General features: G+C 37.2%; 1 protein-coding gene across 3 annotated transcripts in view; it reads left to right on the top strand.

The window, feature by feature from the left end:
- Positions 1–22402, top strand: part of HMGCLL1 (3-hydroxy-3-methylglutaryl-CoA lyase like 1) — a 296847-nt gene that overhangs the window by 185681 nt on the left and 88764 nt on the right. For 2 of the 3 annotated variants that reach the window (XM_025925518.2, XM_086707100.1), the window contains 2 exons: positions 618–743; positions 4604–5934. The exons of the other annotated variant lie outside the window; for it this stretch is intronic. In XM_025925518.2, coding sequence (XP_025781303.1) covers positions 618–743; positions 4604–4705 — 228 coding nt within the window. In that variant the 3' untranslated portion in view covers positions 4706–5934. Of the gene's footprint in view, positions 1–617; positions 744–4603; positions 5935–22402 lie in introns of those variants that run through there. 3 annotated transcript variants of the gene reach the window in all.

Genomic DNA, 22402 nt, shown 5'->3' with positions numbered 1-22402 from the left:
GGAACATCTAGCACTTAATGAGGACCCAATAACTGTGACATGGAGCTAGCATTGGCAGTGGATGGCTTGCCTTACAAGTGTCTTTTCAGTTCTCCCAAAGCAACAGGTTTGGGTATGCAAAATAGTGGCTCAATAAAGATTGAGTGAATTGAATAGGTGAATTGAGTCCATTAAAATACTACTTCAAATACAGTGACCCTGCCACTAAGACCAGTCTTTTAAGGCACACTGACTTTGAGCTGGGATGTTGGAAATATTTTGTGTTTATATAATACTACTAGGATAGAGCTAGAGAATTGGTTGGAGAATATATATGACCTGAGAGTGAATTCATCTTACTTCAAGCTTCACCCCCTATGAATAACACCATTTTAATTTTTATCTAAGATTATTCTCCTTCCTGAGATCCTTAGAATTTCCATTAGCCTAACAGACAAGATTAGATAGAAAAGAAATCAGCACCCCAGGGACTGTTCTAGCAGCAGGTGAGTAAGTGAGTATGTTTGCATAATGGGTTTAGATTTCGCTTATTTGCTCTTTGGAACAGGTTAAATAGAAATTCAACAATTTGCGTGCCATAAATAGACAAGCCCTGAGTGTTCTGGTTTGTTTTCCAGATGGGAATTAATGTGGTGGACTCCGCAGTATCAGGATTAGGTGGTTGTCCGTATGCAAAAGGTGCCTCTGGGAATGTAGCCACTGAGGATTTGATATATATGCTTAATGGCTTGGGGCTCAACACAGTAAGTAATTTAACATATTTTAATATTCATGCATGCCTTGCAGATACAAAGGGGAATGTGTCTCAGATTTGGGAAGCAATTTTGAGGTCAAAGTTTTACTACACTTTTGCTATCTGCTAAAATGCACAGTGGGAAAACACAATAAAAACTCTTTAGGGGGCTTTATAAAGTAACTTATTGCTATAGCCCCATCACCAATAATGCTACCATGTCACATTTTTATGGTGCTTCATGACCTCCAAAGTACTTTTTCATGTATCATCTGATTTGATTTCACACACTGTGAGTCAGAGCCTGTGTCTTTGCTGTTAGGATTGTTATTTTTGCCGTTTTGTTTTGGATGGATGTTTTCCTAGGAGGATATGGAGATCTTGATTTTCTTGCACTGACAACTAGGGCTTCTGGAAAAGGGCCTAGGGCACTATTGAAATGGTCAGGAAAAAGGAGAGCTTAACAGTACTTACGGCATGAGACACTGGACAACAAGAATAGTCTCTTTAAAAAAAAGTACCTGGAAAGTCACATCCTCTACAATATTCACCTAAATTACTGATTAGTTTTGCCACATGCTTTTTTTTTTTACTTTATTTATTTTTGAAAGACAGAGAGACGGAGACACAGAATCTGAAGCAGGCTCTAGGCTCTGAGCTGTCAGCACAGAACCCGACGCGGGGCTAGAACTCACAAGTGGTGAGACCATGACCCGAGCTGAAGTCGGACACTTAACTGACTGAGCCACCCACCCAGGCATCCCACCACATGCTTGTTAACATTACTTGAAAGCATCATCTGGATTACAAAATGGAATGTTGCTCCTCTCTCTCGTCTTTTCTCTCTCCTCACACTACTTACATTAAAGGTCCTGCAGCACCATTTGCCACCACCACTTGGTTGGCCTTACTCCCCATACTCAATTTCACCTGAAGAGTGAAGTGCTACCATCTTCAAAAACTCTTCTAGTGTCTCCCTGCTTGATCCCCAGGTCCATACTGTTGGGTTCCTCACATTTGGGTTTCCACGCCAACCTGTGTGCTACTACCTCTGAACCTACCCTGAGGTTGTATAATGTATAATGTGTCTAGCTCCCCCTGCAGCCAGTGAATGATTATTATAACTGTTCCCTTTACACAGAGATGCTCCAGTGACATTTACTGGGTGATAGGTAATATCACCTGGGACTTAACACCAAAAGCCTGTCTTCCCTGGTTAGGAGAAACTCTTTCATTTACAAAATTCCCTAATCATGTCTAGTAAAAATGTATGGCCATGACTTAGATGACCAAATTGAACTTAGCTGATGCTTTCATGCTTATTATGTACCAGGTCATGTTCTAGACCTTGGGGGCTGAAATGCAAATAAGCTGTAGCTTCATTCAGAAGAATTCACAATTTAAGGAGAGGATTGTTACACTGGGTAGGAGTTGCAATTCAACCAGCTACCCAGCTAATAAGCCAAGCTTCTCTGTAGAATCCCGTGTCACCATGGCTCCCATGTCCAATCAATTACCAAGAGCCACTTGTAAGTTACTTTGGTTGTTTTCCTTAATACCCTTACTATGTCAGCACAATCCCTTATCTCTTTTCTGGGTATTCATCCTCTACACTGGTGTGCAGGCTTCTGACTTGCCTTTAAATCCATCTTCATGCTGCCATCAGAGGATTTCATCCAAAATACAAATGTGAATATGCTTGGTTTCTTCTCGAGCACCCAGAAGTGGGTTCTCATTTACTGAAAAGCAAAGTTGTGTTCTGTCACCTCATAGTGCCTAGTCCTAACTTTTCAAGTCATCTCTGCCTATCATCCTACATACATAGTATCCATTTTTTCAGGTACTTTGTACTGTTCTTCTGCCTGCAGTGCCCCACTGGTCCTCCTTCTCAAAGACTTATACTCCCCAGGTAACACTGAAGTCATGATTTACCCTTCCTGACACACTTTCCTGACACATTCCTCACTACTTTCTTATCCTCAGTGGGCTGACTAACCCACCCTCTGCCCTCGTAATCAGCTGGGCATTACTCTGTCAGTGTCTTTAATTATAATACAGGGTCCCCTCCCCCTTTCCTCAACAGGGCTCCATATTGCCTGCTTTACTGTAAACAACCTGAGGACAGAAACTTTATTCTCCATGAGGTTCTTGAAACCCCAGAACATATCATAGTACATGAGACCTATTTAAGCATCTGACAAATGACTCAATATTAAACATGCAATGTTATTTCATAATGGTCTCTGTTAAGTAAAATGAGAGAGAAAGGTCAAAATGAAATTTTTGGGTAAAATGTCAGCAAATTCCAGTACATACTTGTTATCAATGGAATTCTTGGGGAGCAAAGAAGACTGGTTATCTTTCTATTATTCCTTCCTGGGTGTAATTCAAAAATCAAAGACACATGTAGCTAATTATTCACAAAACTTAAATAGCACTGGATTTAGGATATCAACTAAGATGTGCCTAACATGTTCCACCTAAAGCCATTCTCAGGACGCGACCAATAAACTCAGACCAAAGCAAATGTTGGTACCCTAGAACAACTTTATAGCAAAATTAAAATGAAAATCATTTATAAGTGTCACTTTACAAAACATTTCTCTTGATCATTCCCCAAAAACAAAGAAGTAAACTACAAAGGAAACATTGCTCTACAAGTTTCTAGATAGAAATTGGTTGTATTAAAATGATGATCTCCTTATGAGTCTTGTTATGAGAAGGCCCTGTGAATATTTATGTTTGTCTATTTTAAGAAAATGATGGACTTGTACATAAATATTAATAATTACTTAATAGTGGGGTGCCTGGGTGGCTCAGTCAGTTGAGCGTCCGACTTTGGCTCGAGTCATGATCTCACAGTCCATGAGTTCGAGCCCCGTGTCAGGCTGTGTGCTTGAGCCTGCTTCGGATTCTGTGTCTCCCTCTCTCACTGCCCCTCCCCTGCTCATGCTCTGTCTCTGTCTCAAAAAAAAATAAAAACAATTTAAAAAATTAAAAAAAAAAAAAGAATTACTTAATAGCACGAAAGCCTGAGTCTGTTCAAGTCCATACAGTTTCTAGTCCATGTTAAGGGAGGACTTGAGAGTTTATGAAATGCTACCTGAGGGCAACCTCTGGGTAATCTACCTAATTCTCTGTCTCCCCTAGTGACAGCAGAAGTGCTGGGTGGATACCTTGATAGGGACCTTTTGTTACACCAAGCCCAAGAGATGAGGGGTATGCCCTGAACTTGGCCTTCATACCCAACTGCCTATCTGTCATTCGTGGATTTATCTAAGCCTTTGTTGATCCTGTTTATGCTTTCAGCCAGTACAACCTCACAAACAAGTTCCAGATGTGTACTAAATACTACTTCATTTTATTTGACCTACAACTACTTCCTTCAATATCACACTGATAGTGTTTCTGAATATGGTTAAAATCATGCATTCACTTTTCTTCTATCTCCTATAGGTTGATCAAGTTTGTTTCTTTACATAGTAAAAAGATTTTCTTTCTTAAGTCCTTATCTATGAACTCCTCCAAACCATTCTAATTTTAATTGCCCTTTACTGGTATTTTGTACATCGTTTCTAGTTTTGTTACTGTCCTTCCTAGAGTTTAGGTACAACCTTGAATTACACTGAGGTCTTTCAGGTATGGCTAGTCTATGATTTTATAGAAAGGGCAGATTCAAGATATGCTTTATTAAAACATAAGAAACTAAAATGCTGACTGCAGGATTCATGGAGACAAATGTTGCCTTCAGATCAACAATGAACATTTTGTTTAATAATTTTCAAATTGTGAATTAACTACTAATAAACGGAAATCTGTTTTGTCTTCTTTCTCCCTAATCCAACTGGTCTCCCTTCTTTTCCTTATCAGGGTGTCAATATTTACAAAGTGATGGAAGCTGGTGACTTTATTTGCAAAGCTGTGAATAAAACCACAAACTCTAAAGTAGCACAAGCCTCCTTCAATGTTTGACTTGAATAAATTTGTGACTTAAGGCTGAGAAGATCCATTTCATCTACAGATACTCATCTGAAAATCATTACTATCAAGTTGTTCTGAAGTGTGAAGCAATAGACAAGAGTGGGGGAAAAAAGATATAATTTTGAAGTATATTACTGGACAAATTATGAAATCAGTGGAAAGCAATATCCAGTCATTGGTAAATTGGAAGCTGAAGTAAAACACTACAATTTGTAGATATGCTTTTGAACTTGGAGAAAAGTCTACTCTTTTGCTCCAATAGAAATAACTTTTTAATTTAGTAGATGTGAAAATTAACTTCAGGTTTCCCTAAGTATCAAATACTGTGTTAATACTTAATCAAGCTGGCTTAGCACAGTATACATATTGTCAGTGGTTTATGAGCTTCTGCGTAGTGTGCAAAGTGTGTGGCCTCAGTCCTATGCGTTATGCCTCTGGATCTCAACTTTCCATTTGCCAAGTCAGTTAAATTATGAACCAAGCGCCAAATCTCCATCTGACCGTACATAATTTTTAGCAATAGAACTTTTATATTTCAAGTATGGCTAACATCTGTTAACTATTTCAGCGACTTTATCTTGTTCCAAGAGGCTGTGGTCAATGGCAAGATGCCATATGCTGGAAACATTACGACCTCCCATGTTTGTGATATGCATCCAGTTTACCATACGTTCTCTTTCATCAAGTTTAGTAAAAACAAGCATGGTATTACTCAACTATTGAAAAATATAAGGTTCAACTGTCATCTCAGTGTCTCAGCTGCAGTGATAAGAACAGATTGATACATAGAGTATAATCCACTTTGGTAATTTTCAAATCACATTCAAATTGCCAGAGGAAATGTCACTATGATCCTAAGAATAGTAAGGCAGTTTTTAATTCGTGAAACAAAATAAAACAAAACTGTTTTCATTGATTCCAGGTACTTTGATTAAATGTGATCACTTTTGGTTGACTTTATGGTTATTTTTAATGTTGAAATGGCTGAAATTTTATCTTTTGCAATAGAAAACATTGCCAGGAAAAGCAAAAGTTAATATGTCAAAGTGGAGAGGAGGAGCAGAAAGACTATGTTAAGAAAAAGCATTTCTGTAACCTATGCAAATCATATGGGGACAGAATTATTAAATGCGGGTCTGAATCATCAGTTCTATTTATGTAGTCTTCTCCAGTAATACTTGGTGATCTTATCTTTGAATAAATTTTAATATAACTTTAAATATGAAAGTGAGCACTGTGGACTTTCTATAAATATTCATCACAACTATTGAAATAAAAAATTTTAAAAAATACGAGAACTATTGATTACAACTAACTTAACTTTAAATATATTCGTAATAAAAGTCTCAAGGGAAACATATTGGTAATTGACAAAACCAAACTAAATTCCCAAGAAGAAGCCAGCTTATTAGGTTGAGATGGGTATTAGAGCAGAAGCCTGTCATCTAGAGTGCTAACTCTTTGCATTTGGATTAGTGTTGGCAAGGAGGTAATGCAGGGGCAAACAGAATCACAGAACTTCATGGACCTGCCTGCTACGTCTCCCTTATGTCTCCCTCTTCACAGAGAACACAGCCCTGTGCAGTGGGGCAGTAATGGGACACCTGCCCTAGTGTGCGCAGCTGGCAATGTACCCCATGTTCTAAAGACTGAATTTTCCTCTCTTCTAGAACTGTGGAGTTCTTAGTTATGAGATATCCGGAAACCGATCTTTTGGTAAAAACTGCTTATAGAAACAGCCAGGATCAAAACTTTGCTGTTTTGAAACACAAACCATACAGTCTTCAAGTAATCGGAAAGTAAGCAGAGCAAGTAATCGGAAACCCCAGGTGCAGCTTAGCACACACTTAAACAGCGCAAATATCAATCTACAGATTCAGTTCCGAGAATCCTTCAATGTTTCCTATTCACACTCACAAGAAGGTCCATGTTTTAGTTATTTGTTATCCTTTCCCCACCCAAACCGTATAAACCTTTCTGCTGAATTAGAGTTTTATTTCTGATTTGTGGTGAAAAACTCAATTAAGCACATAAAGCTACCTGAAGTCCATAGGCAGAATCCCACCAAAACCATATTTCAACTAACCGGGAAACCCTGGAATCATTGTAGGACCCACCCAAACAACCTGCACAGAAACCCATGTCAGAGTTAGCCATGGGGAAAGTCTTTAGAATGGCAAAGAAATTATGACCTTTATTGAAATACTTATCAAAATAATCTTGTGGAATCTGCCCTTAAGGAAAATATCCTGTGTTCTAGAATATGTAACATATTTTATCACATGTATATGTTGATGACCTATTATAGATGGAAACTAAGATGAAGTCCTCTGAAAGCTACAAATTTTCTAAGTTCCAGATTCATGAAATTCACAAAGCAAATAAACAGGAAACTGACTGACTTTCTGAAAAAATTCAACTTGCCCTTTTATGTTATTTATTCTGATTAACATTTAGCTGGACTTACATGGCTATTCATTTCTATATATGTGCATCTTATGACTCCGAAATGATCAACTCCAGGTATGAGAGTGACAAGTTGCACAACATTGAATAAGTTAGCCACAAATATCATCCCTATCAGAATTGTCAAGAAGAGATAAAAGTAAGGCCTGGGCGCCAGCCAGAAATCTAAATTGAAGTAACAGCCAAGTGAAGAATTTCTGTGAATACCAATAATCATTTACAAATTGCTTTTGTAGACTAGAAGATAGAAGTTTTGTAGATGTGGGGTAGATCGAGAAATTAAAATAATAGTTTTGGAGACAGAAAAAGGGAGGAAGAGATTGGGCAAGAGAGAGAGGAAAGGAGGAGAGGTTCAGAAATGGAGGGAATAAAGGTGGAAGAAAAGGGAAGGAGAGGGGGTTAAGAAACTATTGTCTGTCTTGAACAGCTCTAATAGAAAGCACATTCTGCTATGGTGGAGTCCATCAGCGAGGCTGCTATAAATTGCACATAATAAAAAGCCTTTACTCAGTAGGCTTATGCAACAAAACTTCTCTCCAATATTTTAGAAATATTGCTTTTTCACCATCATATAGTTGAGTCGCTCAATTATGTTATAAGCAAAAGTTTGTCTCCACTTTCCTCTTTTCTTGTCTCAAGGTATTGGTTCACGTTCAGGCTACTGCTCCTCAGGGTCACAAGATGGTCAGTATACTTCCCAGCCTCACATCCCACACAGTGCTCAGCCACTGTGGAGGGTTTTGTTGTGAATGTGGTTTTGTTTTGTTGTTTTTTTTAATCAATGAAGACTTTTTTCCCACCCCTATCCCAAACTTCTCATGTTTCACTGGGAATAACTTCATTACATGTTCCTTCCTTAAAGGTAAGGTGAGAGGGGAATAAGCCATTAGAATAGACCAACTATGGTCACTGATCACCTTTAACAGATCAGTGAAATAGTGGGGGAAAAAAAACCTGATGCAGAGCACATTTTATGGTGAAATGATAGGGGAGTTGAGGCTAATGAGTTAACAAGCATAAGGAAGGACCATATTTACCTCCTCTCATGAGCAAAGGATGGAAACAAAAGTTTTGAAAGTTGAAGGGTATGGGTTTTAAGGGGGAAAGTAGCTGATCCTGCTAATTTTTTTTAATGAATACAGGAAGTGAGGTCTTCAGACATTAGTTGGGGGTGGAGTGAGGGCTGGAGAAGAATGGTAAAGCTTGAAACTCACCTAGAGCAGTAGTACAATTTAACTTAGTCTATCCAACTTTTCCAGGGGCTGTTATATGCTCATTGCAAGTATGTATCCTCATGCTATGTTTACCACTTCATTTGACACTCCCACCTACTGGAAGCCCATCCTGGTTTCTGGGGACCACTCCATGCACCTCCCACTATCTCTCTGGTCCCATGTCCTCCACCTCAAAATTTTTGGTCTCTTCCTTGTGTCCTATTTGACTCACATACAAATTTGCCTACATCCCCACCAGTCAAAATGTGTTCCACTGCCAGCAGGGTTATCATTGCTTGGGACTTTTTGAGAAATGCACGATCTCAGGCTCTATCCCAGGCCAAAATCCTCACAGGACTCATATGCTCACTGAAGAGAAGCACTTGCCTGTTGATACCTCCTCTTGGGTGTCTAATGGGCATTGGAAGCTTTTGTTTTTTTAATTTTTTAATTTATTTTGAGAGAGACAGAGATAGCATGAGCAGGGGAAGGATAGAAAGAGAGGGAGAGAGAGAATATCCCAAGCAGGCTCCACATGGTCAGCACAGCGCCTGATGTGGGGCTCCACCTCAGAAAACTTTGAGATCACGACCTAACCCAAAACTGACAGCTGGATGCTTAACCAACTGAGCCACTCAGACACCCCTGAAGCTTTGTGTATTCAAAATACCTGTGCCACTTACCCCTCCTGCATTGTGCTATGGCCCAATGTCTTTGCTCCTTGAAAAGGCAAGATTCAGACCCACCTCAGACGCTTTATTTTAGTTATTCTTTCTGCCTGTAATGCTCTTTTCCTGGCTCCTTCTTGTCATTCAGATTCAGCATCAATATCACCTCTGTAGTAAGTCTTTGTGGAAAACCCAATTTAAGGAAAGGCCTCGATTACTTTCTCTCACATTAACTTGTTGAACTTTTATTATAAAATTTTTGTTTATTTAGTTGTTTATGATCTTTCTTTCCCCAATAAAATATATGCTCCATGAGAACAAGGGCTTTGTTACCCTCTTTAATTTTACTTCCTTAGTGCCCAGAACACACTGCTCAGGCCTGACACAATAGATGTCTAGTAAATGTTAGTTAGAAGGAAAAATAAAAATAGGAAGTAATTTAAATCAAATATTTAATAATTTAATCAAAGGAACCATTCTATGTGAAGTCTGCCTGTTAAATATATTTAATTTTTCCCTGAGCCCTTAGTCATTCTTTAGGATTTGTCTCCTAGTAGTTTGACAGCAAATCCTATTCAATACTTAAAATCTATGTTGAATGATTGCACTAAGGAATGGAAACATATATACATCAAGAAGGTTATGAAATTGTAATTTTTTTAAGCAGGAATAAACCATAAAATTGGTCCAAAAGTGGTAATATTGAAAACCTTCCTGAGATGGAAGAAAGATATTAGCTATCATAAGAAGCACTTGTAATTCCTTTTTATCTCTACATCTCTCTTACACAAACGCACCACACACACAGTCTCATGAAAGCATAAATGACTATTCCAGTTGGGCCAGTAAGGGTCAGTTTTATCATCTAAACTTTCTAGAACCATTCAAGGAACCAGAACTGCATTGCCTATTTATAAGTCCACTGTAACAGGTCATCAAGGAGAGAAAGTGTGTTAAGTCAGCTGTCATCTGTGTAATCATGAGATATAAAAGTTCCACAATGATTTGATACCAAGGCCTCATTGATTCAGTGTTCCTACGGTAGTTCTCATTTACAGGTATTTCAGAATCAAGTCTCAACATAGATATCACCCTCAATTCTCTACGGCTGACACACAAACTTACTGTCTATGGTCTCACTTCAAGCTGCACCTTTGATCCGTCAGTGGAAGATGAGAGTGTGGAGGGTGTGGACAACAATAGTGATACCTGGACTTTGCCTCCAAAGATTCTGATTTAGTTGGTCTAGAATAAGACTTCAAGCATGAATTTTTTTGGTTTTATGTTTTTGTTTGGTTTTAATGTATAGAAGGTAGTCTCCTGTGAAGCAAGAGTTTAAATCTCCACTCTAAGACAGTGTTTTTTAAAAATGTGTTTCCAGGACAAGCAGCATCAGCAACACGGCTTACTTTTTTTCCTAGAAGTTTTACCCAGATAAACCCAGATCATTTAGGAGTCAGCTGACACAATCTGTACCATTAATGTGTTTATAGTCTAGAAATGAGGAAAAGCAATGTAATACAAATTCATTAGAATGTGATTAGAATTTAATAGAAATGTAAATTCTTGGGCCCCAAGTCAAATCTACTAAATCAGAAGCTAGAGTGAACTTCTTTCCAAAACAGTGATTTACCACCCTTGTAGTTGGGGGGGGGGGGAGGGGGGAATAGACCAGAGTCAGTTTATTACATGTTTCACATTCACACAGCAAAGCATCCTTTCAAACTAACACTCACAAAATCCAAACAGCCATTTCCAATGTGAAAAAATCTTACAGGGGAATCAACAGAATATGCAAAACAAATGTCAACGTCTCCTATCACATTCCTCCCCTTCACAGTTTGCCGGCTCCATAAGATGCAAGAACTAGGTGAACAGGCTAATCATAAGAATTTCTCCAGGAGACTTAGGTCAGAGCTAAATTCCACCAGTTTTCTATCTATGGTATTCTTCAAACCCTTAAGTATAAAAGTAAATTAAAATGAGTAATAGGAGCATTTATAATAGTTATAAAGAAAAACTAGAAATAATGCCTCAATTTAGGGAAGAAGATTCACTCTGTCATGGAAACTACTTTGCCCAAGGAGAGAGAAAGTGTAATGGACCTACTGCATATCCATCGGTCTTGAGTCTTCTTGGTACCATCTGATACATTACTTAATGGCTATACAAACCTTGGTCATTTTACCTAATAACTTTAAACTTCAAACCTCAGTTCCTTCACCTATAAAACTTAAATAGTACCCCTTGTTTACAGAGCTGTTGTATTTCCTGAAATACTTACAAGCATTTGACAAAGTACTTGACATGTAGTAAAAATGATAATAGTTAACATTTATTGACCACTTACTATCCCTAGCTATGGAACTGCCCTTAGAGTGTAACTCCTCCTCCATTATGAGTTGTTTAGTGCTCAGGCTCTTATTAAAGATCATCCTTCATCCTTTTCCATGTAAAGGGGACATGGTCTGGAAGAGCTTGCCATGATTCCAAAAGAGATGGATCACCATCAAATCCCAGAAACATGTAATCTCAAGTTGACAAAGTCCCATGCTTATGATGCTCCATCATGGAGCTATGAATTCTGCATGTCTGTCTCTTTCTTACAGCAGTCTCAGTACGCTGAGGTACCTTTAACATTTGTGTAAAGAAAAAAAAAAAAATCTGTGTTTTAAACAAAAAAGCAGTATGTCTTGGGTTTGTCATCTCTTAAGGTCCTCACAGATGTTGAGGATCAGAGGATTTCAGGGTAGAATTATGGACAATAAGAAGGGAGAATTATGTGATGACAAATGTTAGAAGCATGCATAGGGATAGATGTGTTTTTCTCCAGGGGTTTATGCACGCATGTGAAGGATGATGGCCAACACAGACATTGCCATGCTCTTAGTCTGCCTCTTCCTCCTGGCCTTTTACCACTTAGGTGAGTAGAGGCTATTACTTAGACCCACTGGACTCAGTAATAGTGCAGCACCATCATTAAGTATTTTGTGTGTACAGGAAAGGTTGTCCTTCAAAACCGTCATTTGGGAAAGTCATGCATCCAGGTCAGTGATAGTATCTTTTATTTAAGAAATTTTTAATTTATTTTAAGAAATTTTTTTTTAAATCTTTTTTTTTTCAACGTTTATTTATTTTTGGGACAGAGAGAGACAGACCATGAACGGGGGAGGGGCAGAGAGAGAGGGAGACACAGAATCGGAAACAGGCTCCAGGCTCTGAGCCACCAGCCCAGAGCCCGACGCGGGGCTCGAACTCACGGACCGCGAGATCGTGACCTGGCTGAAGTCGGACGCCAACCGACTGCGCCACCCAGGCGCCCCTATTTTAAGAAATTTTTAATGTTTATTTTGGGAGGAGGCAGGACACAGAGAGAGGAGACCTAGAATCTGAAGCAGGCTCCAGGCTCTGAGCTGTCAGTACAGAGCCTGACCCAGCTCATGAACCTTGAGATCATGAGCCGACTGAGCCACCCAAGTAACCCAATGATACTGTCTTTTACAATTAGAATTATATTGTGTTTTTCCAAATAAAAAATTAAATTTCACAAATGTATAGTCACATTCAGTTTCCATATTATGTTGCTATTGTTAACAAAGATAGTATCAACTATATTTTTTTTTGTTTCATCAATATTGTTAATATAATACATTAACCAATTCAAGCACCCACATTATTCACTAACTTTCTATCCAAATGATTTTCAATTGTCTCTAAAACTCCAATGCAGACTGACACAAGAGGTATTTTCCACTTTTCAGATAATTGAAAAGAATGTAAAAAATTTCCAAAACAATTTGAGTGAGCCAAAAAACCATTAGCTTCATTGGCAAAATGAATAGGTGTCCAGAGTTGCAAGTCAGTAGTTTTGAAGGGGTATCATTTATTTCAATCTTAATTAAAAAAAATAAAAAAATAAATAAATAAAAATTAAAAAAAATATTTTTTGTTTTGTTTTTTATCCCGTAACTCAAATATAGTACCATTTATCTAGATGAATAGGGATAGGCTGTTAAAGATCCAGGATTTTCTAACGTGAGTGAAAATTTCTACTTTACATGCAATTTTCTCAATAATAAACATTTCTGTAGGCCATATTGTCATGGTCAGGATTTATTTGTTCTCCTATTTTAAAAACTTCTCACAACACAAAGACCATTCCCAATATGGACTTCATCTAGCATTCTAGTTTAACTTTGTTATCTTTTACTACTCTACCCTCTAAGACCTCTAACGAAATAACCCCCAAAGTAAATCACTACTTCTCAATGTCCTGCTTCTCCTCATGCTCATATCTTGGCCTTTGATAACCTTCTCCTGCTTGCATGCAGCATGTTCCCACTGTAATTTGTTCATACCTCATCACTCTTCTGTGTGATTGTTTGTTACATACCCATGTATCTGACTGGACTGTGGTCTTCTGAAATTCAAAGCCTCTATCATATGGACCTGTATATCCCCATTGCCTCTCCTAGTATCTAACATATATTAGATAGGGCCTCATGAGTGAATGTTTCATGAATTAAAATAATTGACATAAATGTATCTTGATAATATGGGATTTATTATCAACTTCACTTATTTGATTTCATTAGTTAACAGTCTCAGTTGTTAGTGAGATGTATAGGGCAAAATATATGCCCTGCCCTCAGTGGTTTAAGACCATGTTGTTGTGGCAAACTGTGCCTTTAGTTTCCTAATTTGCAAGAGCTCTCACTATTAAGTCACCTCTTCGCAGTTTCTATTTCACCTACTATTTAAAAATCCCTGAAGATGGGTGGGGGAGATCTCAGCAGAATCTTCGTTAACAGCAAGATATATTTGATGTTTGAGTCACTTTTTCTCCAAGTGCCTCATGTACAAGTTAGTAAGCTGTTAATAAAACTTACAGACTCTCTTGTGAGTTAAAAAAGCACAAGTGCAAATCAGGGTTCTTGCCTACATGTATCAGAGTGGTACATTTTATTAATTCATTTAACAAGTATTTTTTGAGCACATATATTAAATAAACAATTTAGTAAGTTCTGAGGTTTTAATAGTAAACAAAACAGACGAAGTCCTTATCTGTATCAATGTTACCTTCTAGTTCTGGGAAGGTACCTCAGCCCAAGTTACAGAGCATAGTATATATTGAAAAATATAAAATTTGAAACTCTGGAAGTCTAAGCCTTTGGATACCTTATAAACTTGATTTTTTTCACCATTTATCAAGTATTTACTAATGAAATATAGAATAGTAAGACAAAAAATAACAATGGAACCAACAAAGGGTTGTTTGACAGGATAAAACAACTGACATGCCATTAGCTAGACTCACCTGAAAAAAGAAGGCTTATATAAAAAAAATAAAAAATAAAAACCGGAAACAAAGGCATATTCTAACTGATACCAAAGCAACACAAAGCATTGTAAGAGACTACTGTGAATTATACTCCAACAAATTGAACAACGTAGGAGACATGGTTAAATCCCTGGACATACAACTTAACAAGACTGAATCATGAGTAAATAGGAAATCTGAATAGATTACCAATAGGGAAATTGAACAGTGATTAAAATTTTCCCAACAAACAGAAGTCCAGGACCAGACAGCTTCACTGATCAATTCTACTAAACATTTAAGCAAGAGTTAATACTAATACGTCTCAAAAACTTCTAAAAACATAGAAAAGGCAGTACTGGGGCGCCTGGGTGGCGCAGTCGGTTAAGCGTCCGACTTCAGCCAGGTCACGATCTCGCAGTCCGTGAGTTCGAGCCCCGCGTCAGGCTCTGGGCTGATGGCTCAGAACCTGGAACCTGTTTCCGATTCTGTGTCTCCCTCTCTCTCTGCCCCTTCCCCGTTCATGCTCTGTCTCTCTCTGTCCCAAAAATAAATAAACGTTGAAAAAAAAAATTAAAAAAAAAAAGGCAGTACTTTCAAAATCATTTTACAAGTCCAGCATTACTGATATCAAAACCAGACAAGCACACGGCAAAAGAAAAAAAAAAAAAAAAAAAGTGCCAAGATTCCTAAGAAACACAGATGCGAGGATCCTTAATAGATATTAGAGAAGTAAATTTATTAATACATGAAAAGGATGATACCATGATCAATGGGATTTCAGGAATGCAAGGATGGTAGTTCATCTGAAAGTCAGTCAACATGACACATTTACAAAATGAAGGATGAAAATCCTATCATCATCTCAAAATATGACACAATTCCATATACATTTGCAGTTTAAAAGTTTCTCAATGAAGTGGGTATATAAGGAAAATATTCCAACTTAATAAAAGGCATATTTTTTTTCAATTTTTTCAATGTTTGTTTTTGTGAGAGAGACAGAGTGTGAGCAGGGAGCAGGAAGAGAGATAGAGAGGTAGACACAGAATCTGAAGCAGGCTTCAGGCTCTGCGTTGTCAGCACAGAGCCCGACGTGGGGCTTGAGTTCACAAATCAGGAGATTGTGACCTGAGCTGAAGTCGGTCGCTTAACTAACTAAGCCACCCAAGCACCCCAATAAAAGCCGTATTTTAGAAGGCCCCAACTAACATCATACTCCAAGAGTGAAAAACTGAATGCTTTTCCTCTAAGAGCAAGAACACGACAAGAATTTTCACTCTTACCTTTTAACAACATAATAGAAGATATCATAGCAAGAGCAATTAGGCAAGAGAAAGAAAAAAAAATTTACATTGGAAAGGAAGAAATAAAACTATTACTATTTGCATATGACATATATAGAAAATACTAAAGCCCCCACTAAAAAGCTTTTGGAACTGGTAAAAATTTCAGTAAAGTTGCAGAATACAAAATCAATATATAAAAATCTTTTGTACTTCTCTACACAATAACAAGGTATCAGAAAATATTAAAATAATTTCACTTATTACATCAAAAATACTTAGACACAAATTTAACCAATGAGGTAAAAGACTTGTATACCCAAAACTTTAGGACATTGATGAGAAATTGAAGACACTAGTAAATAAGATAAGATATTTGTTACCATGGATTGAAAGAATAACGTTAAAGTGTCCATACCCAAAGTAACATGAAAATTTAATGCAATCCCCACCAGTTCCAATGGCATTTTTCACAGAAAGAGAGTAAATTATAATTGGTATGGAACCACACAAGACCTCTATGAGTCAAAGCCATCTTAAAAGAACAAAGTTCGAAATATCACAATCCTAGATTTCAAAATATACTGCAGAGCTTTAATAATGCAAACAGTGTAATACTAGCACAGACACATAAATCAATACAACAGAATAGACTTCCCCAAAATAAACCCAAGTTTATATGGTCAAGTAATATACCATGATGGAGGCCAGAATATATACTGGGGTAAACAGTCTGTTCAATAAATGGTGTTGGAGAAGTTGGACAATTATAGGCAAAAGAATAAAACTGGACCACTTTCTTATACCATATACAAAAAATCAAAATGGGTTAAAAACCTGAATGGTCCAGAAACTGTAAAATTCCTAGAAAAAAAGAGCCAGTAAATTCTTTGACATTGATCTTGGTGATGATTTTTTGGATTTTATCACAAAGCAAAGGCGGCGGCAGCAGCAGCAGCAACAACAATAACCGGGCTACATGAAAATAAAGCTTCTGCATCATCAAAAAAATAAAACAGTAAGTTAATGAATCTGAGAAAGTATTCTCAAATCATGTATCTGTGAGGGTTAGTATCCAAAATGTATCAAGAACTCCTGCAACTCAATAGTGAAAAACACAATCCAATTTTAAAAGATGAGGGGATCTGAATAGTTATTTTTGCAAAGAAGACATACAAATAGCAAACAAGTACATGTAAAGATACTCAACATCACTAAGCATAAGCGAAATGTGAATCAAAACTATGAGGTATCCTCCCACCTGTTAGAATGGTGATCATCACAAAGACAAATGTTGGTAAGAATGTGGAGAAAAGGGAATCATTATGCACTGCTGGTGGGAACATGAACTGGTGCAACCACTATGGTTAACAGTATGGAGTTTCCACCAAAAATTAGAAAAGAAAACTACCATATAGTTAAAAAATTATACTTCTGAGTGTTTATCTGAAGGAAACAAAAACTCTGTCTTGAAAAGATATATGCACCTTTATGTTTATTGCAGAGCCAAGAAAGGGAAACAACCTAAGTGTCCATTGAGTCATGAATGAATAATGTGGACATATGGATAGGATGCACGTATGTGCATGCATATATGTGTGTATCTATGTATATATGATGGAATATCATTTATCTATGAAACAGAAGGAAATCTTGCCATTTACAAGGATGGTCCTTGAGGACATTATGCTAAATGAGGTGAGACAAAGACCTAGGTCTTATGATCTCACTTGTATGTGGAATCTTGAAAAAATTGACAAAAACTAGCTCTTAGATACTTTCCGATTCTGTGTCTCCCTCTCTCTCTGCCCCTCCCCCGTTCATGCTCTGTCTCTCTCTGTCCCAAAAATAAATAAAAAACGTTGAAAAAAAAAATTAAAAAAAAAAAAGGTACAAATTTTTGGTTATAAAATAAGTCACAGGGATGCAGTACAGTTTTGTGACTGTAGTTAGTACTCTACTGCATCTACAAAAGTTGCCAGTGGAATGAATCTTAAAAATCCTCATCACAAGGAAATTTTATTTGTAATTGTGTATGATGACAGATGTTAGACATTTTGTGATCGTTTTATTACACACAAATATAATTTAGCTTGCCACATCTGGTCAAGCTAAAAAGAAAGCCCACTTGCTTTCCATTGGGGCCAGTGAAGTTCAAACCATGCAATCACCAGCAACTAAGTTCCAACTATGCAGGAACCTCCACCTTGACTCTACCTCCTAGCCACAAAATCCAGGGCCAATCATCCCCTGTGTCTGCACAAGCCATTTTTATATCTGCTTGGATATCTTCCTTAATCTTATCGGAAAGATTCAAGATATGAGGAATATATCTCTTCGTATCTTCTTGGTGTATGTAGTAGCATCAGTCTCAATATTTGAACCAATTTGGGTAAAAGCCCATCCCATCTGTATAAGTGATCACGATACTGTAATGGTATCTTTCTGCTTCACCATGCTGAAAATATGTTATTTTTCATCTTTATGCTGGTTTCCTCTGGTCTCAAAATAACTTCTATAGCTCCAATCTTTACATTCACATTCAAGGTCAGCAAAGGGGGCATTAGCGTTCTTGCTACATCTGCCTCTTTATCTGGAAAACTATAGCTTTACCATTGTCATTGGCCAGAAATGTGTCATCACTATACTTAGTTGTTGAAGAGTCAGGGAATTCAAGCATTTCATTTGGACATACTGCTACCCTAAACAAAATCGTAATTCTATGTACAGAAGTGAGACTGGATCCTGGGAAAGCAACTGTCAACCAGGTCAAATAGGGGCCATGTTGTACAATGTGCTAGAGATGTAACTATGAGTCAAATCATCCATGGTTCCTTATAGAACTGCCTAATAGGGGGAAATCAAAATCACATCAAATGACAATTATACTTGTAATAAGTGCTATTAGGAAGAAATTTATCTTTTTCCAACCTCATATAGTAGAAGGTATGACCTTGTCAAATGTGTCCATCTACATGGCATGGTTCGTGAGATGAAGTCTAAAAAATATTAAGATAGGAAAGACCATTGCATGTGAAAGGGACATTATGTGTTAAAACCCTTTGCAAGGAAGGGGTAGGGTGCATATGGGAAACTCAAAGGCGTCTAGTGCAGCTAAAGCACAGGGAAAAATGGGGGAATATGGATGTGTGGACATGAGCTGGTTAATAAAGAGCTCATAAAAAACACAAGGAATTCAGTTGCGCAGATGCTTGGAAATTATGTTTACAGCCTCAAAGCTCTTCTAAAACCATGTGCTCAGTGCTTAACACAGTAATCACTCTGCACCTATCTAGTGGTTCAGTAAAAAGAGAAATTTTAAGATTACTAATTTTTTTTAAATGTTTATTTTTGAGACAGAGAAACAGAGCACAAACAGGAGGAAGGGCAGAGAGAGAGGGAGACCATCTAAAGCAGGCTCCAGGCTCTGAGCTGTCAGAGCAGAGCCCGACATGTGACTGGAACCCACAAACGATGAGACCATGACCTAAGCCAAAGTCAGACACTTAACCAACTGAGCCACCCAGGCACCCCCAGATTACTGAATTACTTAAGAATTTTGCCATATCATATCATTTCAATAAATGTTTCTCAACCACCACCCAATTCCTTATGACTAAGCAAGTATGAAGAAGATAGATCTTTCCTCCTATTGACTGGCTGTTAAGGAACCTTAAGAATGAGAACCAGATCTTTTATAAAATCATCTTGAGATTCTTGTAAGGGGGAAAAAGGAATGAATGTTCAACTCCTTCCAAATCACTGACCATAAATTTGATTTTCTACTGAAGGTGAGGAGCTGTAGTATCTACATTAAGAGAAATTTTTTTCTTTTTTATCTGGACACTCATATCTGAGATGATAAAATAGTAGAATATGTTCCACAAAAATCAATGGGGGTATAGTGACAGACTAGAGATGCATAATGAAGTCTAAGTGGAGAATCAACATGACTTTGTGTTTTCCTGTTTTGAACTGGATAATAAACTAAATATGGAACAACGTGAAAGCGTGGAGAACAGTAAGGAAAAATAAATCTTCCTATAATTAAGTTTTATTTGACTCTGCAGAATGTGTAATAGGTTTAGCATTATGCATGGGGCAACCTAGGAGATCATTCATAAATGGTTGGATCCTTTTCAACAAAAAGTTAATTCATGTACTTGAGAGGAATTTCTATAAACCCTAATCTACATAGCCTTAAAGTTCTGGGTCTTGTTTTCTAGAAGTATCAATTAAAGAATTAATTATGTCTTTCAACTTCTTTGTAACCCTCAAAGCACTTAAAACAGTGACTACAAACTGCTGATATGTAGGTATTTACTTGATGCTGTTTTTGTCAGTATGTAGGCCTTTTTTTCAGGAATGTTGGCATTGTTCTCAACAATAACCTGTATTAGAAGTTTTCAAATCTACAGTTCTTTGTAGAATCATGTCCATGTGAACCAATAGCAAGTACTTAGAATGGAATTAATAAGACTTTTATTGATTCAAGGTGCTTTGCACCAGCTGTCAGACACAGACCAGACTCCTTAGCTATTCTTCACCCTGAATTCATAAAGAATAGCATCCCCATAGGACAATTTTAATTGGAAGCATATTTCCCCCATAATGCAAACTCAGGGTCACAACAGGTAACCTCAAAGATTGTTCCACCATATGTTATCCCCAGAAAATATATTCCCCAAATATCATGATACACAAGGGGCAGAGATTACATAAGTCTTAAGATAAACTTCCCATCAAGACAGTTTACCATAACCAAATGGTTGGGTTTCAAATGAAGGCAAGATGCAATTTAGATTCTGTTATACATTAGGAAAACGAAGATTATGTTACCCACCTGTTTGAGGGCCTGTTACTTTTATGCTAAGCTTCGAGGGTGCTTCAAGATATTCAAGGATGAGAATATATGGTCATATATTCTAGAAACCAGAAAACGTAAGGCTTTTTATTACAGTAAGATTAAATGTATGGTACCATTTTCACAGACAACAAAAGGAGTCTATTAGTAACGTAATTCAGTTAACAAATTTTAATTAACACAAGATACTTTGCAACATTTGTGTTTACCTACAATTATAGTTGAAATTTTAGGTCAACATTCAAAATTTAAGTATTAAATATAATTTTAACTTCATGAGAAAATATTAAGCCTTCAAAAATGCTAAGATTAAATGCATAAATTTTCAAATCTGATGTATCTATTTCCAAATCTTTGCTATATAACTGTCTAGGCATAAATAATAATCAAGTCTAACAAATACCTGTCTTTTAAGTAGTGTAAGTTAAATCATAGTAGGTCTTAATTACTTTGGGTAGCTATAACAAAGTACCATGGACTGGATAGCTTAAATCCGAATTCATTTCTCATGGTTTTGGGGGCTGAAAGTGAGATCAGAGTTCCAGGATGGTTAGGTTTGGTGAGATCTCTCTCCCAGGTTTGTAAACTGCCGACTTCTTATCATCCTCACACGGAGAAAGAAAAACTAGAGATTCCTTTGGGTCTTTCTTATGAGGACACCAATCCCATTCCTGAGAGCTCCACCCTGATGACATCAAGTCCTTCTGAAGGCCCACCTCCCAATGCCATCACATGGAGGTGTGGGTAGGATTTTAAAATACGAATTTCAGAAGAAATCCAATTATTCAGTCCACAACTTAATACTAAAGTTGAATTGAATGGATTTTCTTGTTACTTTCCTATTTAATTCCGGACAGCCAGTAAAGAGTGCAAATGCAATGTGTTGTCAAAATGCTTTAATGCTGCTGTGATTGGTATTAAATTAATTACACCAACACCTTTGCACATTAAGTCATCCTACTTGACTTTAGGCTCCAAGGGGGAAGGGTTTTTTTTTTTTTTTTTTTTTTTTTTTTCCCCCACATCCAGGTTCACCACAAGCATGGGTATGTAATTGGATCTCAATAATTATTCACTATGTTGGCTTCATATACTTTCAGGGGTGCCTTAAGAAATTACATTGGAGTGGGACAATGGGAACCAAGAGAAATTTTGTATGTGAAAGAAAATGGCATCCAGAAAATTATAAAGCTACCTATTCTAACAACCGAAAAATGTTTTTAAGCACTGTGGTCAGTGATTGGTTAGACCAGGAAGCCCATGGCTCACTACCATTCTGTTTTCATACATAAAATGAGGGATCTTAAAAAATACAAAGACAATTTATTGATTTGATTTTAATACTACCTTTGGTTGTCACATATACATTATCATGTACACTATGTTTATATTTCAGAAATCTGGTTTGACCTTTTCCAGCTACCCTAGTTGACCTCTCATTTTATTGTTTTTTCTGAATACCTACTGACAAGTGCCCCCAAGCTGCAGGTTAATTAGTTACTAATGAGAGAAAATCATTGGCTCATTTGAAGGTACTTTGGCCTATTGGCAGTTGATTCCTCACACAGGTTTAGAGGAAAACTAATTACCATCAAATTGGATTTTCTTAACACTTGAGTGGTAATATGGACCATTCAGCGACTCATCAGCTGAGGTTTAAATTTCAACCCCTTTCTTCCCAGAAAAACTTCTGAAAACATATTCAGTAAAATAAAAAAAAAAAAAAAATAGAGACTGGGTTTGGAGACAGAAACAAATCCAGTTCCAATCCCAATTCAGTCCACTATCAATTTTGTAAACCTGAAGACATTTTGTACTCTCCAAACTCAATATTCTCATCTAGTATGTACCCAACAGAACTCTGATGAGT

This window comes from Puma concolor, chromosome B2 (genome assembly GCF_028749965.1).
Source record: "Puma concolor isolate L17-30 chromosome B2, mPumCon1.1.hap2, whole genome shotgun sequence".
In the NCBI taxonomy this organism is placed as follows: domain Eukaryota; kingdom Metazoa; phylum Chordata; class Mammalia; order Carnivora; family Felidae; genus Puma; species Puma concolor.
This window is presented reverse-complemented; position numbering and strand designations above follow the sequence as displayed.